The sequence below is a fragment of the Phyllostomus hastatus genome, unplaced genomic scaffold, assembly GCF_019186645.2.
Source record: "Phyllostomus hastatus isolate PE091 unplaced genomic scaffold, TTU_PhHast_1.1 phas_scaffold_385, whole genome shotgun sequence".
In the NCBI taxonomy this organism is placed as follows: Eukaryota; Metazoa; Chordata; class Mammalia; order Chiroptera; family Phyllostomidae; genus Phyllostomus; species Phyllostomus hastatus.
In genome coordinates this window covers 6,075,524-6,103,171 of record NW_025334026.1, presented here as the reverse complement: position 1 = coordinate 6,103,171, position 27,648 = coordinate 6,075,524, and the positions used below count along the sequence as shown (strand labels likewise).

Below are 27,648 nucleotides of genomic sequence, written 5' to 3'. Positions count from 1 at the left end.
ATCTTGCCTCACGCAACCGACTTTTTTTGTTCGTTTTCCCTGGATGAAAAAAGTCCTCAGAGAAATGTTTTGACCATTTCTCTGAAGAGGTGGAACAAAAAAGGGCAGAAGCACTAAAAGGCATCAAAATGGACGAGTTCCAAAACTATTTTAAGTAGTGGAAAAGAAGTCTCAATAGCTGTATTGCATCAAATGGAGAGTATTTTGAAGGTGACTGAAGTTTAAACATTAAGAATAAATACGCAATTTTTTATAAATAAACTCTGGGTTTTATTTGGGTCCCCCCTCATACATGACCACAAATTAAATGTATTGGTATTTCAAGGTTACTTTGATGCCAGATTGAATATGGTGGAAAGTAAGTGTTGTAATGATAATATAAACTTGTTTTACCCATCTTACAGATAATGCTGAGTTTGCAACAGAGAGCACAAAAACGTGCAAGTTACATCTTACGTCTTGAAGAAATCAGCCCCTGGCTGGCTGCCATGACTAACACTGAAATTGCTCTTCCTGGAGAAGTCTCAGCCAGAGACACTGTCACAATCCACAGTGTGGGTGGAACCATCACAATCTTACCTACGAAAACTAAGCCAAAGAAACTTCTTTTTCTGGGATCAGATGGGAAGAGCTATCCTTATCTTTTCAAAGGTTAGATTTAAAAGAGCATTAGTTTGATTATTAATGCAGTGTGTGTGTGTGTGTGTGTGTGTGTGTGTGTTAGGAGAGAGTTGCTTTGGGTGAATTTTTTATGTGTCATGAATAACGGGGAGTATCCTGCATCTTACGTAACTTGGGATGGAAGTGGTTGGATGCTGCGGAGTAAAATTTCCCAGTCCCACTCTCTGCTTATGAATTTGTGCTAGCAGAATAACTGAGATAAAGCTAATAATGCCAGGTATCTTATGACCAAATTGAATGTGCTCTAAAGCTCTCAGTGTGCCTACTTGGCTGTCATTTCTTGACTTGCTGTTGCCAATTGAGAAGGACACAAAATGTGGTATGTTTCCAAACCTGTCCCCTCGTACTTCATCCCATTTGGTCACCTGCACTAGCTACTTTAATGTCGTTTCCATAGGATTGGAGGATTTACATCTGGATGAGAGAATAATGCAGTTCCTGTCTATCGTGAATACTATGTTTGCTACAATCAATCGCCAGGAAACACCTCGTTTCCATGCTCGACACTATTCTGTAACACCATTAGGAACACGTTCAGGGTTAATCCAGTGGGTGGATGGAGCCACACCCTTGTTTGGTCTCTACAAGCGATGGCAACAACGGGAAGCTGCCTTACAAGCACAAAAGGTTGATAAAAATTCAAGTATACATATATTTTTATTTGAATGTGCCTAACAATTAATGTATATTAGTCTCCATTGTTATATGTGAAATATTTCTAGGTTTACTGCACTTGAGTGTTTTTTTTTTAACTTTGTAAGTTAAAGAAGAAACAGACTTGAGGTACTTAAGAAAGTGCTTTTGAGGGACATTTTATAAAAATAAATTTTAATAGGCAGAAATAATGACACTGGGTTAACTTTCTAGGTCAATGTTGGGGGCTAGGGTGATAGTGTGGCTAATACTCTGATAATTCACATCTTAATGCTTTTTATTTGGCTTAATGCTTTTAAATTAAATTTGTAAATATGACATAGCTTTGACCCAGGTTCTTTTAAATTAAGTATGTAAGAAAAATCTTTAGAGTTAGTCACTGTTTTGTACCTGTGAAATTTATACTTTGATGTAGACTAGGAGTTTTATTTAGGATTTATTTTAGTTAAGTATTCTAGTGCTTAATATCTGCCAGAAACGGTAGTACTAAGTGCTGTGGATGTAAAGATAAATTTTATACAGTCTCAACCTCATGATGCCACATCTGTCCTGAGAAAATGCTTCTAATCAGGCTAGGTATGGGAAGGAGCAAGAGTTTGCAAGGAATCAGGTTATAAAAGTAGGTGTAGGAGACTGCAGAACCATTGTTGAAGGGTAAGTTAGAGATGGGCTATCTAAATTTTTGTCTAAATATCTTTAATATTGATGATGAAGTCATATTGATGAAGAATGAAATATGTGTGTAAATGATAAGTTTAAACTGAATTATACATTACAAAGAAGAATGTACTTGGATGATGAGTTTGAATTGAACTTCAAGAAAATATAACACTAGACCAAGTTTTTAATAAAGTAGTAGTAGTACCTAATTATGAGAAAGACATAGATTGTAAGAAAAATTGGCTTTTTGGTGCATGAAATAATGGAGAATCCCACTGGGGGAAAACATTTAAAAGTACTATTTTGCATTCAAAGTACTATTTATACTTATTTAAATAAAGTTGATCTTTTATTTTAAAATAATTTTTTTTCAGGCTCAAGATTCCTACCAAACCCCTCAGAATCCTGGAATTGTGCCTCGTCCCAGTGAACTTTATTATAGTAAAATTGGCCCTGCTTTAAAAGCGGTTGGACTTAGTCTGGATGTGTCCCGACGGGATTGGCCTCTTCATGTAATGAAGGCAGTGCTAGAAGAGTTGATGGAAGCCACCCCGCCAAATCTCCTTGCTAAAGAGCTTTGGTCATCTTGCACCACACCTGATGAATGGTGGAGAGTCACGCAGGTGTGGTTTTGGCTGGAACCAGTATTGTTTCTCATGCCTGCTTCCTGTCTTGTCTGCCTGGATCACCCGTCTTCTTCCCTGCCTCCCTCCATACTTGGTGGTTTGAGACCTATATTTGAATCTTATATTACACTTATTTTTGTAAAAGATGGTCATGACTGTGTGAGGGCAGAACAGAGGGAATTATGGATGAAATGAAAAGAAGAATCAAAACTTTAGAAAGGGGAAAACTAGAGAGGCTGAAGAATACTTTTGTTTTTTAAACCCAGCATTCTGATAATAGTGGGTTGGCCAAAAAGTTCGTTCTTTTTTCCCTCATAAGATGGCTCTAGTAGCATTAGTTGTCTTTAACTTCACTTGAAATGATTTTGTTAGATTGTATTGTGACAGCTGTCATATCAGTGTGCATTTTAAAAAAGCTTAATCAGAATTAGTGAATTTTTGTGTAGCCATTTTAATATTGAAGATAGAAGAAAATATACATTTTTAGCATATTATGCTTTATTATTTCAAGAAAGGTAAAAATGCAACTGAAATGCAAAAAAAGATTTGTGCAGTGTATGGAGAAGGTGCTGTGACTGATCGAGTGTGTCAAAAGTGGTTTGTGAAGTTTTGTGCTGATTTCTCTCTGGACGATGCTCCATGGTTGGGTCGACCCATTGAAGTTGATAGTGATCAAAGTGAGACATTAGTTGAGAATAATCATTGTCGTACCACATGGAAGATAGCTGCCTACTCAGAATTTCCCAATCAGTGAAGTTAGTGGTGAAAATGAAAAACATGTCTTTTATCTTACAGAAAAAACCATGTGGACTTTTTGGCCAACCCAGTAACTTAAGCAGACCAATGAGGCCCATGGTGTTGTGTGCAGCTGCTCAGTGCAGAACCTCTGCGACCCTCTGTAGCAGCCCTGAGCAGTGCTAGCTATTTATTTAGAAACAGAGGAGAGGAGGGTTATGGAATTTTTTAAGTTTTAGAGCATCAGTCCATGTTGGAAAGAAATTTGCTAATGTGAATTTGCTAAAGGAATTTGCCGATTTACCTTGTTCCCCCACCCCTTCCTTTTCAGTCTTATGCCAGATCTACTGCGGTCATGTCTATGGTTGGGTACATAATTGGCCTTGGAGATAGACACTTGGATAATGTTCTCATAGACATGACAACTGGAGAGGTTGTTCACATAGATTACAATGTTTGCTTTGAAAAAGGTAAAATTAACTTAGATTTTATATTTAATATGAGGGTCAGATTTTTTTGTTGACAAGAAAAAAAATACCATGATTTCTCTTCTCAAGGTAAAAGCCTTCGTGTTCCTGAGAAAGTACCTTTTCGAATGACACAGAACATTGAAACAGCACTGGGTGTAACTGGAGTAGAAGGTGTTTTTAGGCTTTCGTGTGAGCAGGTATACTGTTTTCTGTTACACCTCTTAAAATAAACCCTGTGACATGAAAAACTACATTTTCATGAGGAAACTTGTGGCCATACTTAAAATTCTTTTAAAAACAGGTTCTACACATTATGCGGCGTGGCAGAGAGACTCTGCTGACATTGCTGGAGGCCTTTGTGTATGACCCCCTGGTGGACTGGACAGCAGGGGGCGAGGCTGGGTTTGCTGGTGCTGTCTATGGTGGAGGCGGCCAGCAGGCCGAGAGCAAGCAGAGCAAGAGAGAGATGGAACGGGAGATTACCCGCAGCCTCTTTTCTTCCAGAGTAGCTGAAATTAAGGTGAAGTCAATGATAAGAGGTCATTGCCATCTTTTTGTTAATAGAGTTAATGTGTCCAGAAAAAAGTTGAGTGAAACTGTTTTTATTTTATTTTATTTACAAGATTTTAATGTATAATATTGAAATGGCAGTAAACAGGGCAATTTGATGTCTTTTTTATTAGGAAACACTTCCATACAAAGGCACCTTTTTTTAATAGATTGAAATGTGTTTGCCAATGACTGTTTTAACTTCTTTAATTGGATGACTTCCCTCAGTCTTGGTTTTATATCCTGGTAGCCTGATGCTGATCTTGTTTTGTGTGGTATGGTGGTAACTGTATAGTATTGTGGAATTGAGTCTTGCTTTATGGCTTTGTGAACTTGAATGCTGTTATCTTTGTAAAATGTGGGTGATGCCATTACCTCCTCAGGGTTTTGTTAAGATTTAAATAGAATAACATGTGCAAGATAGACTTCTAGCATGATCATTCTGAGAGACATCTTAATGTCTAATAGTTGATCCTGTAAGAATCTTCCTAACCGTAATTCCTTTCACAGGTGAACTGGTTTAAAAATAGGGATGAGATGCTGGTTGTGCTTCCCAAGCTGGACAGCAGCTTAGATGAATACCTAAGCTTGCAAGAGCAATTGACAGATGTGGAAAAACTGCAGGGCAAACTTCTGGAAGAAATAGAGTTTCTGGAAGGAGCTGAAGGAGTGGATCATCCTTCTCACACTCTGCAACACAGGTTTGAAACAGTGTTCTACTAATTTCTAAATATATGTTGTTAAGGAGAATTTGCATATCTGTGTAATAAATATTTTTAAGTTGGATTAGAATTATTGCAGCAGCTCACATAAATGACAAAACCTCTCCCAGGGACTGCAGTTTCAAAGTGTTAATAAATAACAATTCACTTAAATATTCTGCTTTGTTATATTTAATTTAAATGTTTGAGTAACAATTAAGGGTATGTGAGTATAATGGTTATAACACTGAACTGGGCTTCAGAAAAACCTGGATTTTGGTTTTCTCTACACTTTTTGTCTGAATCCTTATTCATTTGTACACTGGCAGTTATTTCATTTACTTCTCTTGAGTTCTTTTGCATTAAATTAACGTGACCTAAGTGAATGAACCTGGCACACACAGTGGATGCTCAGTAAAGGGTAGTTGAATATGAAAGTTCCAAATATTGCATGAGGCTCTAAGACTATAAAGATCTATCAGCATCAGTCTTTTTTTTACCTTTAAATAGCTCAGAACCTGGCTGGTGTGGTAGACTTTTGCTTAAAATGTTGTGAGTATAGTTGAAGGAACTGTAGAATCAGGATAAACCAGAGAAGTAGGGGACATCTGTGCGGTGCCCTCAAGATTGAAAAGGAGTTTACCAGGCAATCCAAGTATGAGCAAATCAGGGTCATGAAAGAAAAAAAAAACAATTTAAATTTCTCTTCTCTATTAGGTATTCTGAACACACCCAATTACAGACTCAGCAAAGGGCTGTTCAGGAAGCAATCCAGGTGAAGCTGAATGAATTTGAACAGTGGATAACACATTATCAGGCTGCGTTCAATAATTTAGAGGCCACACAGCTTGCAAGTTTGCTTCAGGAGATAAGCACACAAATGGACCTTGGTATGGGTTGACTTATTTTAGATAACACACATGAGCATGTGTTTTGTAATTGTGTCTTTATGTGTGGGGTTCTGGTTTGTGCCGTCTTGCAGTGACTGCTGATTTGAAATGGTTTTGTCATGATTAATAATTATCTTTTACTCCAAGGTCCTCCAAGCTATGTGCCAGCAACAGCCTTTCTGCAGAATGCTGGACAGGCCCACCTGATTAGCCAGTGTGAGCAGCTGGAGGGGGAGGTTGGTGCTCTGCTGCAGCAGAGGCGTTCAGTGCTCCGGGGCTGTCTGGAACAGTTGCATCACTATGCAACCGTGGCTTTGCAGTATCCTAAGGCCATATTTCAGAAACATCGAATTGAACAGTGGAAGACCTGGATGGAAGAGCTCATCTGCAACACCACAGTAGAGCGCTGTCAGGAAGTCTACAGGAAGTAAGTTTATAGTACTTTATTTACTTTACTTCCCATTGGGGTTAGAAACAAAATTGTGTTCATTTGTTTAATTGCATAGTATTTAATTTTTCTTGAATGAAATGTTGGTAGGTGGAATTTGTCTGGAGTCACTTTTGTCTTGGTTTTAAGAGGATGTTTTCCTGTATTAAGTAATGGGTTTTTTCTAATTTATTAAAATGTATCCCAGTGTAAGAGGAATGGGACCAGGGTAAAGAGCTAAACCCAAACATTGATTCTGTTACTAACCAACAAGTCATCTTCAGATGTTACTTTGGCTTTTAAGACTTTTCCATCTGTAAAACGGAAATGATAATTCCTACTCTTCAGGGTTTGAGGATCAAATGCAGTATTCAATATATAGTAGTACTTTGCAAACCATGAACTTTATTTATAAGCAGGGAGTGGTTATTTTATAAACAAGTACCTCTTTCTATTTTTATACAGATATGAAATGCAGTATGCTCCCCAACCACCCCCAACAGTATGTCAGTTCATCACTGCCACTGAAATGACCCTGCAGCGGTATGCAGCAGACATAAACAGCAGACTTATTAGACAAGTGGAACGCTTGAAACAGGAAGCTGTCACTGTGCCTGTTTGTGAAGATCAGTTGAAAGAAATTGAACGTTGCATTAAAGTTTTCCTTCATGAAAATGGAGAAGAAGGATCTTTAAGTCTAGCAAGTGTTATTATTTCTGCCCTTTGCACTCTTACAAGGTGAGTTAGCTAACCTCGTGTTGAGACAGTTTTGTTGTCTTGGAAACATTGATGCTTATTGAGACTTCATGAGTCTTTTGTTTAATCCCAGACTTGAGGTATTTTACTGTCATTAGTCTTGCCCATTGTTACAGCTGCATTATTTCCTTTCATATTTTGAGGTATCCTCATTTGTATGTGAGTTTAGCTAAGTCAGTTTCACTGCACAAATATTTATCACATGTAGGCGTAACCTGATGATGGAAGGTGCTGCTTCTAGTGCTGGAGAACAGCTGGTTGATCTGACTTCTCGGGATGGAGCCTGGTTCTTGGAGGAACTCTGCAGTATGAGTGGAAATGTCACTTGTCTGGTTCAGTTACTGAAGCAGTGCCACTTGGTGCCACAGGACTTAGACATTCCAAACCCCATGGAAGCATCTGAGGCAGTTCACTTAGCTAATGGAGTATACACCTCACTTCAGGTGAACGCTTTTAAATTAGCTTAAGTTTTCTAAGTTTGTTTTAGATATTGAACATTGTACTTCTCACCTCTTTAATTCAGAAAAGCAATTTGACTTCCTTCCTTTTAATGTTGCTCAGGCAATCACTTAAAATAAAGATCATGTCCATAACTTGGTTACAATCGCATCAATTTAGTTCTTAAACTATGGCATTAAGTCTCTAAAATGTGTAACTTATCTAAACTCAGAAAATGTTTAATTATATTTCTTCCATATTTATAGGAATTAAATTCAAATTTCCGGCAAATCATATTTCCAGAAGCACTGAGATGTTTAATGAAAGGAGAATACACACTAGAAAGCATGCTTCATGAATTGGACAGTCTTATTGAACAGACAACGGATGGTGTTCCCCTACAGACACTAGTTGAATCTCTTCAAGCCTATTTAAGAAATGCAGCTATGGGACTCGAGGAGGAAACACATGCTCATTATATCGATGTTGCCAGGCAGGTGCTCTCTTTTCTCATGAAACAGATGGGGAAGCCAGATACAGGTTCTGAGCTTTATTTTACTAAGTTTTCTTTCAATTTTTGGAGCAGATATAATTACTTAATAAATGCTTATATACATGTCTTTTTAAAAACCTTATATTTGAAAATAATTACAGATTCACAGGAAGTTGTAAAAGAACAATGGGCAGAAAGGTTTTGTGCATGTTCATCCCTTCTCCAGTGTTAGCATCTTGCATTCCTGTAGTACAATAGCAACACCGTGCAAATGACATTGGTACAGAGCTTACTAAGATTTCACCAATAACACAAGCATTCATTTTTATGTGTGCGTAGTTCTGTGTGGTTTTATCACATACATTCGTATATTATTTCAGTGCTGTAATTTCACCATATGTGCACACAGTACAAAGTTGAGTGCTCTATTTTTTAAGTTAGCCCTTTAGAACTCTGTGGAAGCACCTGAGCCAGTTTAGTTAGCTAATGGAATATATACCTCAATTCATGATAACATTTTAGAATTAGCTTAAATGTTATAAGGTTTGTTTTTATGGATATTGAACACTGTACACCTCAGCTCTTGAATCCAGAAAAACAGATCTTGGAACCTGTAGAGATTGGGTGGTTCCTCTAGCCATGCACTGTGCCTATAGCTAAGCCCTGAGACCCTTTGTCCCTGGTGACTCAAGACCTCATTCTTTGACATTCTGATGTCCAGTTCACTCCAGAAAGTATAAATGAGGGACTGGAAATAAATTGTCCCATCAAACTTCTTCCCATGGAGAATTTCAAATGTAAACTCAGTAGAGAGAATAGTACAATGAACTCCCATTTTACCACTGTCAGTAATTACCTGTATATGGTCATATTCTTATTTAAATTGTATTTGGCCCAGTTCTTTGAGACAAATACTGTTCTTAAATACTGTAGGAAATATATATATGTAGAATATAAATTTATTTTTCTTAATCATGGTGTCATTATTTCAGCAAAAGAGGTAATAATTCCTTAATGTTTTCTGTTATCCTACACTCACAATTTTCCTATTTTCTCATGTTTATTTGTAGTTTTACTATACAGTAAAAAAAAGTGAGTTTAATTATTACAGCACAGCATGCTAGCTAAATAGTGATAAATGGCAGGTATTTTTGTTTACTATCAATTTAGTTGGCTCTACCACTTGACAGTGATGTAAACATACTTGACAATTTTTGGTAGATCTACCAGCTTTAGAATTGTGGGATTCTTGACATTTTTTTTTTAATATTGAGGTTTGTTCTAGTTCACATTCTGTGTATGAAGTAAGACTGTAATATTTTATATAGTTTTTTTATAAAGATTTTATTTATTTATTTTTAGAGAGGGAAGGGAGAGAGCGAGAGCGAGAGAGAGAGAGAGAGAGAGAGAGAGAGAGAGAGAGAGAGAGAAATATCAATGTGCAGTCGCTGGGGGCCATGGCCTGCAACCCAGGCATGTGCCCTGACTGGGAATCAAACCTGCGATGCTTTGGTTCACAGCCCGCGCTCAATCCACTGAGCTACGCCAGCTGGGGCATATTTTATATAGTTTTTAAAAAATTGTCATAATTCAAGTTGACATAAAATTTATATGAATAATTGCTAGTACTGAATTGGAACCATTGGCATCCCATTTTGATTGACAGTAAGTGCCATTTTATCATAACACTCCTTCCTTAATGCCAAAACACTTTTTGTTAGACTTTGTGTACTATCTGTGAGACTTTTTGGTCATTTGTGTTCTCCCCAAATTTATTGCCCTCTACTGAGGGTTTAACTCCCTGTTTTATTTTGTTTTTTCTTCTAGAATACTTCATGCTCAATATGGTGAATTAATCCAACCAAGAAATGGTTCAGTTGATGAGACACCAAAGATGTCAGCTGGCCAGATGCTTTTGGTTGCATTTGATGGCATGTTTGCTCAAGTTGAGACTGCTTTTGGCTTATTAGTTGAAAAGGTAAATATTATTGATTTGGTTTTATGAGTAATTTTATGAATGTATAAAAGTAGTTCATTGTATGAAGAGTAAAAAATGAGCTCTCTTTTTTTTTTCATTTACATAGTTAAACAAGATGGAAATTCCTATAGCTTGGCGAAAGATTGATATCATAAGGGAAGCCCGGAGTACCCAAGTGAATTTTTTTGATGATGATAACCACCGTCAGGTGCTAGAAGAAATTTTCTTTCTCAAAAGACTACAGACAATTAAGGAGTTTTTCAGACTCTGTGGTACCTTTTCTAAAACTTTGTCAGGTAATATTTCATATTTATTTATTTTAACATATACTTTATTGATTATGCTATTACAGTTTTCCCAATTTTTCCCCCTTTATACCCCCTCTGCCCTGTACCACCCAACTCTCCAGCATTCCCCTCTTAGTTCATATCCATGGGTTGTACATACAAGTTCTTTGATTCTGTTTCCTATACTATTCTTAACATCTCCATGTCTATTTTATGCCTACCAATTATGCTTCTTATTCCCTGTACCCTTCCCCTCCATTCTTCCCCTTCTCCTCCACCCTGAAAACCCTCCATGTGATCTCCATTTCTCTAATTCTGTTCCTGTTCTAGTTGTTTGCTTAGTTTTTGTTTTTGTTGTTTTTCTTTTTTTTAGGTTCAGTTGTTGATAGTTATGAGTTCTCATTTTACTGTTCATAGTTTTTGATCTTCTTCAATTTCTTAGATAAGTCCCTTTAACATTTCCTATAATGAGGGCTTGGTGATGATGAACTCCTTTAACTTGACCTTATCTGAGAAGCACTTTATCTGCCCTTCCATTCTAAATGAAAGCTTTGCTGGATAGAGTAATCTGGGATGTAAGTTTTTGCTTTTCATGACTTTGAATACTTCCTTCCAGCCCCTACTTGCCTGTAAGGTTTCTTTTGTAAAATCAGCTGACAGTCTTATGGGCACTCCTTTGTAGGTAACTCTCCTTTCCTCTTGCTGCTTTTAAGCTTCTCTCTTTATCTTTAATCTTGGGTAACTTAATGTGCCTTGGTGTGTCCCTCTTTGGGTCTAACTTCTTTGGGACTCTCTGGGCTTCCTGGACTTACTAGAAGTCTATTTCCTTCACCAGACGGGGGCAGTTTTCCTTTATTTGTTCAAATAAGTTTTCAGTGTCTTGCCCTTTTTCTTCTCCTTCTGGGACCCCTGTAATTAGGATATTGAAATGTTTAAAGTTGTCCTAGAGGTTCCTAAGCCTCTCTTCATTTTTTTTGAATTCTTGTTTATTCATTCTTTTCTGGTTTGATGTTTATTTCTTCTTTTTGTTCCAAATTGTTGATTTGAATCTGGGTTTCCTTCCCATCAGTTTTGGTTCCCTGAATATTTTGCTTTATTTTACTTTGGGTATCCTTCATTTGTTCTTTCATTATGCGACCAAGCTCAATCAGTTCTGTGAGCATTTTGATTACTGGGGTTTTGAACTCTCCATCACATAGGTTAGCTATCTCATCACTTAGCTCTCTTTCTGGAGTTTTACTCTGTTCTTTCATTTGGGGCATATTTCTTTGTCTCAGCACACCTGTTACATTGTAAGAGGGTGAGGCTTGAAGTATTCACCAAGGCAGGGCCACCCTCTTTGCTGCATTGTGGTGCTGTCTGTAAGGGAGGCGCCAGAGAGGGAACAATGTGGCTTACTTGCTAGCTTCTAGCCCTACTTTCCAACGAACTCTCAGTGAGACTGGGAGTTTCTCCCACTGTGGCAACCCCCGCCATAGTCCACAGTCAGCTCTGAGTCTCAGTTTCCCATTCAGTCAGCCCTGCTTACTCAGTCTGCCACTTCACAGGTCCTTTCAGTGGGCCTGGCCCACTAGGTCCGCTGTTTTGCAGGGGGTCTTCTCTGCCTGCCAGGCTGCCTGGCTCCTTCCTACCTGCCAGGTTGAATGTTTCTTTAATTCCTTCAATGTCGGAGTTCCATGCAGTTTGATTTTCTGGCACTTCTGGTTGTTTATTGATTTTAGATTGGTTGTTATCCTCTTTTAGGTTGTGCGAGGAAGTGAAGGGTTTCTACCTACACCTCCATCTTGGCCGGAAGTCTCCAGAGTAATCAGTATTTCATATTTAGACATGCTAAATTTAGTTGCATAGTGCTTTGGAAGGGGGTGGCATTGAGTAAGCTTAATTTAATTGTATGCTCATAAAATCTTAATTTTTTAAATAAGTAGCATTATTACCTTATTTTAGTTTTGCATGAAATACTTTAAGACACTTTTCTTCTTTTTTTTTAGGGTCAAGTTCACTGGAAGATCAGAATACTGTAAATGGGCCTGTACAGATTGTTAATGTAAAAACCCTTTTTAGAAACTCTTGTTTCAGTGAAGACCAGATGGCCAAACCTATAAAGGCATTCACAGCTGACTTTGTGAGGCAGCTCTTGATTGGACTGCCGAACCAAGCCCTGGGACTCACGCTTTGCAGTTTCATCAGTGCGCTCGGTGTAGACATCATTGCTCAAGTAGAGGCAAAGGATTTTGGTGCTGAAAGCAAAGTTTCCATTGATGATCTGTGTAAGAAAGCCGTGGAGCATAACATCCAGATTGGGAAGTTCTCTCAGTTGGTCATGAATAGGGCAACTGTGTTAGCAAGTTCCTATGACACTGCCTGGAAGAAGCATGACTTGGTGCGCAGGTTGGAAACCAGTATTTCCTCTTGTAAGACAAGCCTGCAGCGTGTTCAGCTACATATTGCCATGTTTCAGGTAAGTATTTTTTTAGTAATGTGTTTTCCCTCGATGTGGGAATTAAAAAACTGGAGGAATTAATATAAACCAGAGAACTTTTTAAATTTCCTGAGCCTGTGCCAGCCAAGAGCAAACCCAGCTTTGATATTTGGTGCTTTCCAATTATTCTTATTTATCTTTTATGTAGTTGAGATAATTTTGCATTTATAGTTTGTGTCTTTTGAATTTGTTTCTATCAGTGTTGTAATGGTTAGTATTATCTGTGTCATTATTACTTTGTAAATATAATTTCTGATGATTGGGTATATTTATTATGTGCCTATGTCTCCTGTATTGTTTAATGTATAATTAAGATTCTTTCCAAAGACTTTGGTTTCTCTGATGCTCTAATGATGTGACAACAGCTTTGCGTGAATCTTTTCTCATCTGGGAATTGTTTTTAGAAGCCTGTATTTGTCTTTGCATATTTCGGGGGCGGGGGCGGGATGACAATACAGGCTTTATGGGTGAGGTGGATTTGGATTCAGGTGTATGAACTTGAATTTAACTTCCCTAAGTCTGATTTTGTCATTGTAGAATGGTTAATAACTGAGGGTAAAAATGATGATCTATGTAAGACAGCAAGCACAGTGAAAATTGTAGCTACTTTTTAAATTTTTTCATATACTGTATAGTCTTCAGTATTGTCAATAGCTTCAAATAAGTTGTAGCATGGAGTAATATTTTGGGATTGCATTTTCCTGGCATCCATTTTGGCACAAATCAAGGTTCCTTTGTGCCATTTGTATTGAAGGTGCTTCCCATTAGTGGAATTGGTGGTTTCAGCTCCATGCATGGAACCCAGCCTGTTTCCTTCTCTTCGCAGTTTTATTGTTGGCTCTTTTTTTAGTTCATAAGTTAGTAAAAGTAATTTATTCAAATTATGGAATTGCATTTATTGTATAGTAACAGTCCTTCCAGCACGTTGCGATGTGTTTTTGGATTTTTTTTTACTTCTGAAAAATAAAATGCTGAGAAGTTTTATTATTTTATACATTTGGAGTTTATTCCCTCAAAAATTGACAACTGTAGGGGAAATCTTGTAAAAATCCTTTCAGTTTTAGCTGAACACCTATTAAACTCTTAAGCACAATATGTAACTTTTAAATTGTTGTCCAAATATCCCCTTTGGCCCTCTGGGATTTTCCTTACAACACACAAAATGGCTTGATACTCTTTCAATAGTTGCCCACCCCTTTCTGTCACTTCTAGGTTCTCTGTTTTGAGAATTCTTTCTTTTGTGATTGCTGCCATTAATTCTTTTGGTCACTTGGCTAGCCTCCATGCTGTACAAGCTTCCCCTCTACCACACCTGTTTCAGCCTCTTTAATTGGAGATTTTCTTTTGGGTAAGAGGATTGTGTACTAGTCTCTTACATAGACTAGGAAATATCTTCAGAATTACTGTTTTAGTGTTGCGAGTCACTGATCTAAGAAATTTATCACCCATTCTCTACCTCAGAAATTTCACCTGGTTGTGATTCTTTTGTATCAGTTTCTGCTGTTATTCTTCCTGCCCACCCCACTTTGCTGCATCTGGGTTTCTTTGTCTTCACCATCATCTCAACTCATAGTTCCCCTTACTTGTTTATCTAAAGGTTTTTTCCTCCTGATTTTATTACATTTGTTTTTCTTTGAACAGTGGCAGCATGAAGATATCCTTATCAACAGACCTCAAGCCATGTCAGTCACACCTCCCCCTCGGTCTGCCATCTTAACCAGCATGAAAAAGAAACTCCATACTCTGAGCCAGATTGAAACTTCAATTGCAACAGTTCAGGTCTGTTTTGTCAGGTCTTCCTTCCAGCATGCCTTAATAGGAATAACCTTTTTAGGAATAACCTACACTGTGATGAAACGAAGTGCCTGTCCTTGGCATTTAAGCCTCAGGAACATAACCCCCTTCTCACTTTTATTTTTAACTTACATCTTTTTCTTTCTTACCTTCCAAGGTAATTGAATATTATAGGAGCAGTATATTTTGAACCAGAAGTATAGACATACTAAATATTTCAGGTTTTTAATGAATTTGATAATTACTATATTTATACGTTAAGAGAACCTTGGTAATTGGAAAACTTGAATACTGTATTTTGCTGTGCATGATGCACACTTAATATGTTTAATTCTTTATTTATGCTTATGTGTTAAAAGTGTAACTCTAAAAAGCAATAATGATATCTGTGTGGGAAATAATACCCTGGAATACAGTAATTGGTTTCATTTCTAAATATAAATAATAAATAATTGAATTACAAATTAAAACGAGAGATTTTTTTTATTTTTCCTGAAAGTTTGGGCAAAAAAACGTGGGTGTGCAGTATACATAAGAGCACATTATACATGGCAAAGTACAGTACTCTTTTTCTGAAATGTACATAAGCAATTATATCCAGCTTATTATATCTAGCAGAACATTTTCACCACTACTATTATTGATTGTATTTCTTTGTCCTTTTAGTTACATATTTAATCTCTCCTCACTTTTTTAAATAAATTGGTCTTGATGATAGTTACATAGTTACATATATCTATGTATCTTTATATCTCATGTACTTAGTAATAACTGATACTTTTGTTTTGTAAGTTAATATTAGTATAAAGCAAATATAATCACTTCTGTAATATTTTTTATATTTTTAATGAATGTTTTCTGGGACTCACTTCTATGAAGATTGAAATATCTCTTCTATATAGCTATTAGTCCTAGCTTTTACTTAGGAAAATGAACTCTTGCTCCTCTTTTTTTCTGATTTGAGGGAATGTGAAAGGGAGAGAAGCAGAGGAAAGGAAGAATGTGAATTCCTCCATCTGAAAAGTTGAATAAATAATGAAATATCTTCATTATATAAAATTATCCATGCTAAGATAATCTGGATGGATTTTTACCATTAAAATTTTTTTAATATGGGGGGACCTCCGGCCAAGATGGAGGCATAGGTAGGCACACTGTGCCTCCTCGCACAACCAAAATAAGGACAACAACAATTTAGAAACAAAAAAATAACCAATACTGACAGAAAATTGAACTGTATGGAAGTCCAACAACCAAGGAGTTACAATAGACATATTCATCCAGGCCAGTAGGAGGGGCGGAGTTGGACAGCCCAGCGGAGAGGAGACTCAGCAATAAAAGTAGCGGCTGGCGGACCCTGGTCATGGGGTCGCAACGGGCAGACCCAGTGAGGTGGCGTTTGTGAAGCAGGGCAAGGCGTGCTAGGCAGCTGGCTGACCTGGCAGTCCCACATTTGTGTGCAGATAAACTAGGGAGCAAGATAGACCACACAACCCTGGGCTTTAGCTCGGGGAAAATAAAGCCTCAAACCACTGATTGAAAACACCTGTGGGGGTTGAGGTGCCGCAAGAGACTCCCAGCCTCACAGGAGAGTTCTTTGGAGAGACCAACAGGGTCTTAGAATGTACACAAGCCCACCCACACGGAAATCAGCACCAGAAGTGCCCAGTTTGCTTGGGGAAAAGCAGTGGAAGAGACTGAAATCCGACAGAGAGCAGAGCAAGCACCATTGTTCCCTCTTGGACACCTGCCCCACAAACAGCATCACAATGCAGTGACATAGGTTACCCGGCCCTGATGAATACCTAAGGCTCCGCCCCTCACTACGTAACAGGTGCATCAAGACCGAAAAAAAAAAAGGCCCAAATGGGAGAACAGATCAAAGCTCCAGAACAAATACAACTAAGTGACAAAGAGTAGCCGACCTATCAGATCAGATGCACAGTTAAAAGCACTGGTGATCAGGATGCTCACAGAATTGGTTGAATTTGGTCGCAAATTAGATGAAAAAAATGAAGGCTACCCTAAGTGAAATAAAGGAAAATGCACAGGGAACCAATAGTGATGGGAAGGAAACTGGGACTCCAATCAGTGGACCAGAAGGAAGAAAGAAACAACCAAACAGAAAAGAACGAAGAAATAATTCAGAAAAATGAGGAGAGGCTTAGGGACCTCCAGGGGACCTTTAAACGTTACAACATCCAAATTATAGGGGTACCAGAAGGAGAAGAGGAAGAGCAACAAGTGGAAAACTTATTTGAACAAATAATGAAAGAAAACTTCCTCAATCTGGCAAAGGAAATAGACTTCCAGGAAGTCCAGGAAGCTCAGAGAGCCCCAAAGAAGTTGGAACCAAGGAGGAACACTTAATTACATTATAATTACATCAGCACATCATAATTACATTAGCCAAGATTAAAATGAAGGAGAGAATCCTAGAAGCAGCAAGAGATAAGGAGACAGTTACCTACAAAGGAGTTACCATCAGACTGTCAGCTGATTTCTCAAGAGACCTTACAGGCAAGAAGGTGCTGGAAAGAAATATTCCAAGTCATGAAAGGCAAGGACCTACATCCCAGATTGCTCTATCCAGCAAAGTTTTCATTTAGAATGGAAGGGCAGATAAAGTGCTTCTCAGATAAGGTCAAGTTAAAGGAGTTCATCATCACCAAGCCCTTATTTTATGAAATGTTAAAGGGACTTATCTAAGAAAAGATTTAAAAAAATATGTATAGTAAAAGGACAGCAAACTCACAGTTATCTAGCAAACAACTAGAACAGGAACAGAACCACAGAAATAGAGATCACACGGGAGTAGGAGGAGGAGAGAGGGGGAGAAGGTATAGAGAATAAGTAGCATAGATGGTAGGTAGAAAATAGATAGGGGGAGGGCAAGAATAGTATGAGAAATGTAGAAGCTAAAGAACTTACGACACATGGACATGAACTAAAGGGAGGGAATGTGGGTGGGAGAGGGTATGCAGGGTGGAGGGGAGTGAAGGGGGGAATGGGACAACTGTAATAGTATAATCAATAAAATATATATTAAAAATATTCCCATTTGTTTGGGAAATTTGGAAAATAAAAGTTCAAAAATTTCATCCATACTCCCAAGTATCTAAGATAATTAATATTAAAAATTTTTATATTTTCTTCAAAAAATTTTTGAATTTGTGGGAATCTGATTTTTATCTTTCACAATCAAAAGTATAATGGATTTTCTTATAAATAGCACATATGGTGCAGGAGGTAGCAAGTGTTTTGTTTTGTTTTAGACTATTTGAAAATGAAAATGAAACTTTCCTTCTGCAGATTTTAAGACAGGAAACTGAAAGCCAATTCTTAACCCCCCAGATTTGTTTATCAATTTGTTTACCAATTTGTTTATCTTTAAACATTCAAAGTGAAATCAAGATTAGTTACCAAAAAAGGATGTTTTCTAAATTATGGGCAGATAAAGTGCTATGCCCCATCCTGCTTGTTTTGAATCTCTTATATTTATATAAAATGCTCAACAGACAGGACGTGAAGAGTGTCAAATATTCACTGATATTCTTCTGGCTTTTTATAGGAGAAATTAGCAGCACTTGAAGCAAGTATTGAACAGCGACTCAAGTGGGCGGGTGGTGCCAACCCTGCATTGGCACCTGTACTACAAGATTTTGAAGCAACAATAGCTGAAAGAAGAAATCTTGTCCTTAAAGAGAGCCAAAGAGCAAGTCAGGTATTGTGGCCCTTATACACTGTCTTTGTTTTGAGTTGCAAGATTATATAACTGAGTGGAAGTTATGTTTTGGATAACTAGGGGTAGCTTGAGAGCCCACCCTCTATCTAGTTCACATAGCTCTAGGAAGAGGGGTTAATGAAGGCTATGAGTGGGGGCAACATCCTTTAGGCTGAACTATAACCAGTTTTTTCCCTGGGCTCTTACTCCCTCCCAGTTAAAGATAAAGTGGACTCAGTCTCTGTTGGAAGATAAAGGGTTTAATTCCATATTTATCTAAGGTTTTCTTTATATGTAATTTAAGGTGATCTAAATGACATGAATATTATTCTTCCACCTGGCAATAAAATGTTGTATGACCTTGTGTTCTGCCAGGGGTGGTAGATTAGCTTTGTTATGACGGAGGGGGTCAGGGAGGACGTAAACAAAAAAACTTAATGTAACTTTCAATTAGGTGTAAAATTAAACTAATATAATGGTTTTAATATTCCATATACCTATGACTAAAATTTTAAAATTATCAACTTAAGTCCTATTTGATTTCCTCTGTATTTCCTACGCCTCCTTTCCATCCCATAGTCATTGGAAATACCCCATATTAAATAAGTTTATCCATAAAAATGTCAGTACGTGTCTGTAAAGATAAGAACTGTGTAAGAATATAATCACAATACTGTTACCTACCTTTAATGATATGCTTAATATTTTCAAATATCTAGTTAGCACTCTGTGATCTTTATTGTAAAGATAGGCAGGAGTAGAACCAGAAAGGGAACCTTCCAAATTGAAATTTGGACATAGCACAAGTTACAGCTGCATATGATAACATTTTTCTCTTAGAGTAAATTTTTTTGTGTGTTTGTATGAAAACGGTTATGTAGGAGATAAATATACCTAATTATACTTAGGTGCTTTTGGCCATCTCAGACCTAACTGCATTAACAACCAAAAATGTGCATTTGTTTACACGCCATAATTTATAAGGATTAGGTTTGTGTTTCAGAAGAGTCATGAGCATTCTCAGGACCTGTTGTGGTCCTGAATTCTGGAAATGAATGGGCAGTAGTATTTTGTGTCATTAATTGCATTTTTTCCCTCTTTTTGTCATGGTCCCATTTCTCTTTTGCCTTTTCACAGGTCACTTTCCTCTGCAGCAATATCATTCACTTTGAGAGTTTACGAACTAGAACTGCAGAAGCCTTAAACCTGGACGCTGCATTATTTGAGCTAATCAAACGGTGTCAGCAAATGTGTTCATTTGCATCACAGTTCAACAGTTCGGTGTCTGAGTTAGAGCTTCGTTTATTACAGAGAGTGGTGAGTTTTGATTCTTGGTGGGAGTAGAGATAGGCTTGGTGATTAAAATGATAAGACCAACGTTATCCCCTCAAAGTCAATATATTTGGTCAACTTACATTTATTGAATGTGTACTGTATATAAAACATTTTGAGGGATACAGTGATGACTAAGTCTTTTCTTAGCCCAAACAAATAATACAATGAATGAAAAAATGGAAAGCATTCTCAGAGTACTGTGGAGTTTCAGAGGGGGAAAGATACCTGTATGGGAAATGACTCAGATGCACTGAAAGTAGGGTAGCAAGTGCACAGAGGCCTGGTGAAAGATGAATGATGACAAAACAAGTGAATTGGGTCCAGAAATATCAAGTTGACATATTTAGTGTTTATATTTTGTGGGGAGGCTTTAGGATGTGTATCAGGAAATTCCAGTTTCATTTTGAAGAGTGATTTAGGGCCCTCGCTGGTGTGGCTTAGTGGATCAAGTGCCTACCCATGAACCTAAAGGTTGCTAGTTTGATTCCCAGTCAGGACACATACCCGGGTTGCATGTTGGGGGCACACAAGAGGCAGCTGATTAATGCTTTTCTCCCTCTTTGTCTCCTTCCCTTCCCCTCTCTCTAAAAATAAATAAAAAATTTTTAAGAGTGATTTAGGGTCCTGGATGTAGGTCATCTTTGTTATTTCATATACTTCTTAGATCTTAAACTTGAGGTGTTTATTTCATGTATGATTGATTATGAAGAAAAGTGAAAAATCTTAGCTTGTACTTCATATATTTAAATTAGTGTTTTGTGGGTAATTAATTCATGACTTGGCAGTGGAGGTTCTTTGTGTCTCAGCTTGAGTTACTAATGCCTTTTGATGATGATAAAGAATCATATTATTACAACTGACACTTAACATCAAACAAATGCTTGTTCTGTTTAGGACACTAGTCTCGAACATCCTATTGGAAGCTCTGAATGGCTTTTGTCAGCACATAAACAACTGACACAGGATATGTCTGCTCAGAGAGCAATTCAGACTGAGAAAGAGCAACAGATAGAAACGGTCTGTGAAACAATTCAGAACCTGGTTGATAATATAAAGACTGTGCTCACTGGTCATAACCGGCCACTTGGAGATGTCAAACACCTCCTGAAAGCAATGGCTAAGGTAAGGCTAATAACATTGATATACGGTTACTTTCCCCTGTTATAAAATTATAAATAGTTGTATTTATGTGACCTAAACAAAAGTTTTCTCAGGTCACATCTTCCAATTTGTAACTGAGTTAATTTGTGTTTTCATCAACTATTTTTTTAAGCAAGTAGTAGTATTTGGATTTGTACACAGAGAAAGTGCGGCTTAAGAAAATTGAATCACCAGAGTCACATCATTTATAATGGAGTGAAACTTGAACTTAGTCTCAGAGTGTTTAGATCTCCAAATTCTCTTCCTTCTCCTCACCATTACCCCCAAATTCATAGTTTGTCTCTAAAATGACTGAAATATTATCTCTTTTTTCTAGTATCCTACATAATCTAGATAATAAGGAAACTGAGTTCCCCAAAAAGGCTAAATTACTTGTTATTACAAAACAATAAATCATTTAATTTTAGGATTTATTTTACTTGGGATTTTTATTTTGTGCTGGAAACAAGATTCTAATGGAAAAGGACTTTAATGGTAATAAGCAGATTAAATAAGTGCAGTGGTATTTGAAAAGCACTTGTTATGTAGCAGGTGACCATTTTAAGAGTACTTGCTAACACAAATACTCTTTTTTCTTAATCATTAATATATGGGTTCTAGGATGAAGAAGCTGCTCTGGCAGATGGTGAAGATGTTCCCTATGAGAACAGTGTTCGGCAGTTCTTGGGTGAATATAAATCATGGCAGGACAACATTCAGACAGTGTTGTTTACATTAGTCCAAGCTATGGGTCAGGTTCGAAGTCAAGAACATGTTGAAATGCTCCAGGAAATAACTCCCACCTTGAAAGAACTGAAAACACAAAGTCAGAGGTAAGAACACCTTCTGGCCTAAATTTAAAATGTAAATTAAAAACTTCTGGTGTAATTAAGTTTTGTTTATTTAATTTTTTGCAATCTTCATATTTCTAAGTAGGAATCTGATAAAGCACTTTATAAGTAAACCATTTTATTTTGTATTTCAGTATCTATAATAATTTAGTGAGTTTTGCATCACCCTTAATCACCGATGCAACAAATGAATGTTCAAGTCCAACGTCATCTGCTACGTATCAGCCTTCCTTTGCTGCAGGTAGGACTTCCCTACTTGAAAAGACCTGAATCTTGATGTGTTCATCTATACATGGAAGCTGGGATGTTTATATATACTGTAAATATCTAATATATTTATAGTCGTCACCTATTGAAAGGATTTCCCTGAATTTTGTCATATCCAAAACTGAACAAATTTTGGCTTAATTTTAAAAGTACCTAATGAGATAGCAAAAATATCTTGTGTTCAAATAGTCTTTAAATCGTTTATGAAATATATAGGGAGATTTAGAAAAATAATAGAAAAATTTATATTTCTTTACTAATTAAAGGTAAAACCAACTTTGTGTTTGTTGATTGACTTCTCTGTGTATGCATGCACATACTCGTAAATTAGTATTCTGTGAACATGATTTTTGTTGCTTTTTGCCACTTAATATTGATAATTTCCCTGTCATTGAAAAGTCTTTAAAATGACTTAGTGGCCAAATTTGTTTATTTTTATTGGCCAAATATAATATGCCATTCTGTGTTAATCTTGTATTGTTGGACAGTTGAGATATTTATAGTTTTTTGATACCACAACAAGGTAGGAAGCCCCATTGTACAAATGTGTACCTCAGTGTCTAGCTGTTTAGGTTGTATTTTTAGGAAGACAATTTCTATTTCAAGAATAAGGCCTTTAAGTTAGTAAAAGCATCTGTTTTCAAGGCTGTACATTGTAGTTGATGATTGAGTGTCACTCTGCTGTCTCTTCTTTATGTCCCTTCATTTTTCTGTTTATATGTAAATCGAACCACCAACTCTTTCTCTACAGCAGTCCGAAGCAACACTGGCCAGAAGACTCAGCCTGATGTCATGTCACAAAATGCTAGAAAGCTAATTCAGAAAAATCTTGCAACTTCGGCAGATACTCCACCAAGCACAGTTCCCGGAACCGGCAAGAGTGTTGCTTGTAGTCCTAAGAAGGCTGCCAGAGACCCTAAAACTGGGAAAGGTAATTTGTTAAAATAAGGATGCCTTAAATGTTTATACAAAGTGGTGGCTTGACTTGCATGTGTTTCCATTGCTTCATAGCTGTGCAAGAGAGAAACTCATATGCAGTGAGTGTGTGGAAGAGAGTGAAAGCCAAGTTGGAGGGCCGAGATGTTGATCCAAATAGGAGGATGTCAGTTGCTGAACAGGTAGGTGATCATTTTTTAAACCTGAAGCACACATTATAATGCTGCTGAAACTATAGGTTTAAAGATCCCCTCATCTATATCCTTGGTGCTTCATCAAGAAATGAGAAACTTGCCCTGGCTGATGTGGCTCAGTGGATTGAGCACCAGTCTGCAAACAAAAGGGTCACTGGTTAGATTCCCAGTCAGGGCACATGCCTGGGTTGTGGGCCAGGTACCCAGTAGGGGGTGCATGAGAGGCAACGACACATTGATATTTCTCTCCCTCCCTCCCTTCTCCTTTCTAAAAGTAAATAAATAAAATCTTTTTTCTTTTTTAAGAAAATGCCTTTAAAAAAAGAAGAAATGAGAGACTTTAAGGTTCAGAAGATTTTGAGTAACAGCTTTGTAATCATCAAACATCCACCATTTTAATCTGACCCTATTAACACTTTCTTTTCTCCCTAGCCCTCTTTTAACAGAAATTTAAAGTGTGACCTGACCCTCTAATTTGCATTTTAAAGAGGCTTATCTGAAGGTATCAGGTACACTGAGGATGACATTTTGGGTGTAGGAGTAGTATCTGTAGTGTTCTTGGATGTCAGTTTGTCTGAAGTCATTACTGTGAAATTTTCTCATTAATTTTATTAAAACTATATATAAAATATGAAAATGAAATAGTTCCCCCCACCTTTTTTTTTGAATATTTTCAAATCTGCGGAAATAAAGGAACTCTAAAATATTTTCTACCTAGAATTGGGAAACAAGTTGTTAATGTTCTTGTACATCTGTTTCACTTTTTCTGTCTGTGTGTATGCTGCAGTTTTTCAGAACCATTTGATAGTTGTAGACATTATAACACTTCATGTCTAATGCTTGAGCACATGTCTCCTAAACAAAACATTGTGATATATAGCCACAATATAATTATATAACTATTAACTCAGGAAACAACAGCTTCCTGTTGTTGTAACAACAACAAAGTGATGTTATAATATTTTGGTATTTCATCTTGCTATCATTGGCTTTTATCCAACCTTCAGGCAATATTCAGATTTTTCCAGTTATCCTAAAATGCCCTCTGATTAAACCGTCCCTGCCCTCCCATATAAAATCTAATCAATGTTCATTCTGCATTTTATGCCCTTTTATTTTTAGTCTCCTTTAATGTCTAGAACAGTTCCCCAGCCTTTTTCTCCTTTTGACATTGACTTTTTTGATGTGTCTAGACCAGTTGATTTGCAGAATATGCTGGTTTGTATTTGTCTGATATTATTTTTCTTTTTTTAAAGGATTTTATTTATTTTCAGAAGGAAGAGAGGGAAAGAAACATGGATGTGCGAGAGAAACAATGATCTGTTGCCTCTCACATGTTTGTAACTGGGGAACTGGTCCTAAACCCAGGCATGTACCCTGGCTAGGAATTGAACTGGTGACCCTTCAGTTCACAGGCCAGCACTCAATCCACTGAGCCACACCAGCCAGGGCTGATAGTATTTTTCTTATAATTAGATTAAGAACCAGCATTTTTGGCAGGAATGCTATGTCAGTGATGTGTCCTCAGAATTTTACATAAGGGACATATGTTTGTGCCATCGTTGACACAAGTTAGATCACTTGGTCAAGGGCAGTGTCTTCCTGAATTCTCCATTACAAATGTAACTTTTCTTCTGTAAAAATTTGAGACTTGAATATCTTACTTTCAAATGGTTTGGTATTCACAAATTTAAACATCAGCAAGAGAGGTGTTTCTTTTTTTATTTTTATTTTAAATGCTGTTAAATCGCTGCACAGGACCTGAGCTTACACTCTTCTTGTTCAAGAGTCACTCTTTAGAAACAGTTTGTCACCTTTGTCAAAATCTTGCACAGTGTTTTCAGTCAGTATCTTTACTTCAGAAACTTTCTTATAGGTTATTGGGTTGTATGCTTTCATGACTATCCACTATTATTATTGTTGTTTTTAAATCCTCACCCGTGGCTATTTTTATTATTGATTTTAAAAAGAGGGAGAGGAAGGGAGGGAGGGGCAGAGGGGGGCTAGAGAGAAGAGAAATATTGACCAGCTGTCTCCCATATGCTCCCTGACCAGGGATTGAACCCACAACCTTTTGATGTATGGGACAGTGCGCCAACCATTTGGGCCACCCAGCCTGGTCTTTGTTCATCTTTTTAAAGGAGGCTTGGCTGTTGTACTTTTTATTCTGATCATTATCTCATTTTATGTGGAACTAAGTTAAGGGGCACAGGAGTGGGGTTAAGGATAGAGTTCTTTGCACACAATTTTTAGTATAGGTTATAATTTAGCCATATCATGCACATTTGCTATATAATGGACCCTGATGGATGCTCTGGATTTAGAGAGATGATCATATTTCTTACAATAAAAGGCAGTTTAGCTAAGTCGGAATCAGTGGACATTTGTTGAGCACCTACCTGTGTTCCAGAATCTGCTAGGCACTTTTCTTTATACACCGCCTAAGCATTTACTCAGTGACTGTAAATGCTAACCCCAAGAGCAGCTGTGGGGTCAGTGGGGCTCTCTCTTCATCTAAGGATCTGTGAGGCTCAGAGGGCTTGTGGCCTTCCAGAAGCCCATCTTGTAAGCTGTGCAATTAGGAGGGAAGCTCAGCTTACTTAACCTTTCTACCACAGCAGCTATACTTCTTTTGAGTAATTAATTTGGGTGATTATAAACTTATTCTTAAATGATTTGTATTCCTCATATATGAACTATGTCAAGTTGTAAATGTAAATACTATACTGCCTATTTTCACAGGTTGACTATGTCATTAAGGAAGCAACTAATCTAGATAACTTGGCTCAGCTATATGAAGGTTGGACAGCCTGGGTGTGAATGGCAAGACAGTAGATGAGTCTGGTTAAGCGAGGTCAGACATCCACCAGAATCAACTCAGCCTCAGGCATCCAAAGCCACACCACAGTCGGTGGTGATGCAACTGGGGGCTTACTCTGAGGAAACCTAGGAAATCTCGGTGCGCTAGGAAGTGAATCCTGCAGGGCAGCTGCACTCAGGGATACGCCCTACACCATGGCCTGCAACCCCAGGGTCAAGGGTGAAAGAAAGAAAGCTCACCGCCTGAACACGGAGATTGTCTTTCTGCCTCAGAACAGCTGCAAACATGTCAGGAGGTTAGCTGCAGAAAGAAATCGGGATGCTGCGGAGCACAGAGTGATTTGGAACTCCATTCCACCTGACCCTGTGTGTACAATCCAGGAAAAAACAAACCCCGCTCAGAAACAGAGAAAACTGGGGCCGCGAAGAAATCACAGCCAAGGAAGATTTGATGCATTCAGATTCTCGTGTAACACTTGTTGCCTGGCAACAGTGCTGGTTGGGTTGACCAGTAAGTACAAAAAGGCTATGTGATATGAATTTCAGAAATGGACTGAAAATGGAGAGCTATGTAACAGATACACTACATGGGAAGAACTTACTTCTGAAATAAAGGGAAAAAAAAAACCCACTCATCCTTCTCCCTAGACTCTGCCACCTCTACCCTTCCCCCTTTACCTGATGTAGATTAGCCATCTTTCAAATTCACTTTTAGTTCAGTCCTCATATTTCATATACTTCTGTCTCGATGCTGTTACATAACATAATTGGAGTGATAAACAAATTTCTCCAAAACTACTGATAACATGGAAAATTCAAGGATTGTTTGAAGGCCTGATGATCACATACAAAATGTAATTCTGGTTAAGTCATTTCTGTGATTCTATCATGTACAGTTTCTAGAATTGTCACTGTGCATTCAAAAGTGATGAATCTAACACATTTGATTTCATGTACACTCCCCTTTGCTTATAGTGTGCATTTTTGGGAGGTCATTCAAATTTCCCCTCTTCTGTGATTGCTGTAGTTTCTTTCATAAAAGTAGCTAATCCAATGTAATCTTTTTACCTTTTTAAAAAACAGAATAGAGTACCTATTGAGAGTTTTACATTGTTGATGACAGATTAAAAATAAAGTGATGTGTTCTTGGAGGTAGAGTGAAATGTTTTTTTAATTCAGTTTTCTCATTCGATACTTTTAATTTACAAGGTGTAAATTAGAAGTGCTTTAGTTTACCTGGCATTTTAGGATATGTACATGAAACAGCAGCAAAAGTTAGAACCACCAATATTAAGTTCAATTAGTCTGTGAAAGTACTTTTCTTTTTACATAATTTTAATAGTTTGCTATTTAGTAATACATTATAGTGATTTCATGATCAAGTTTTCCTTAAATTTTAGCATTGCATTTCTGTACTGACTGTGTAAACTCAATTGTTGATCCAAAATAAAATCCAGATTAGGATTCTCCAAATCACTTACTAACACAAAGTAGACTACAGTTAAAATCTTGATTGAGACCATTTTTCCTGCATCTTAGAGATTAGGACGGTGATCAATTTCTAGTTGCCAATCTTCACAAATTTGAAGGGTATTAAGGAGAAATTCCACGTAGCTCTCACCTTTTCTGTATTCTTATTGCCACATTGATCTGTAATCTTTAAATACCCATCAAAGAATGCATTTCAGTATCAGTGCTTTTTAAATACTTTGACAGATATTGCAAGAAAGTGGTATATTTTTTAATACCCGTGTGTGTGTCTA

The 27,648-nt window shown here is 37.3% G+C and overlaps 1 protein-coding gene across 4 annotated transcripts in view; it reads left to right on the top strand.

The window, feature by feature from the left end:
• SMG1 (SMG1 nonsense mediated mRNA decay associated PI3K related kinase) overlaps window positions 1–27,036 on the top strand; it is a 138,313-nt gene extending 111,277 nt beyond the window's left edge. For all 4 annotated transcript variants that reach the window (XM_045819427.1, XM_045819430.1, XM_045819426.1 and 1 more), the window contains 24 exons: window positions 405–651; window positions 1,079–1,308; window positions 2,370–2,618; window positions 3,688–3,826; window positions 3,914–4,023; window positions 4,128–4,346; window positions 4,886–5,076; window positions 5,794–5,966; window positions 6,114–6,393; window positions 6,859–7,131; window positions 7,358–7,592; window positions 7,854–8,080; window positions 9,908–10,058; window positions 10,165–10,354; window positions 12,334–12,803; window positions 14,466–14,603; window positions 18,190–18,342; window positions 19,480–19,659; window positions 20,572–20,799; window positions 21,439–21,650; window positions 21,803–21,909; window positions 22,687–22,866; window positions 22,947–23,053; window positions 25,808–27,036. In XM_045819427.1, the coding sequence (XP_045675383.1) occupies window positions 405–651; window positions 1,079–1,308; window positions 2,370–2,618; window positions 3,688–3,826; window positions 3,914–4,023; window positions 4,128–4,346; window positions 4,886–5,076; window positions 5,794–5,966; window positions 6,114–6,393; window positions 6,859–7,131; window positions 7,358–7,592; window positions 7,854–8,080; window positions 9,908–10,058; window positions 10,165–10,354; window positions 12,334–12,803; window positions 14,466–14,603; window positions 18,190–18,342; window positions 19,480–19,659; window positions 20,572–20,799; window positions 21,439–21,650; window positions 21,803–21,909; window positions 22,687–22,866; window positions 22,947–23,053; window positions 25,808–25,885 (4,767 nt within the window). In that variant the 3' untranslated portion in view covers window positions 25,886–27,036. The remainder of the gene's footprint in view (window positions 1–404; window positions 652–1,078; window positions 1,309–2,369; window positions 2,619–3,687; window positions 3,827–3,913; window positions 4,024–4,127; window positions 4,347–4,885; window positions 5,077–5,793; window positions 5,967–6,113; window positions 6,394–6,858; window positions 7,132–7,357; window positions 7,593–7,853; window positions 8,081–9,907; window positions 10,059–10,164; window positions 10,355–12,333; window positions 12,804–14,465; window positions 14,604–18,189; window positions 18,343–19,479; window positions 19,660–20,571; window positions 20,800–21,438; window positions 21,651–21,802; window positions 21,910–22,686; window positions 22,867–22,946; window positions 23,054–25,807) is intronic.
• The last annotated feature ends 612 nt before the right edge of the window (window positions 27,037–27,648 follow it).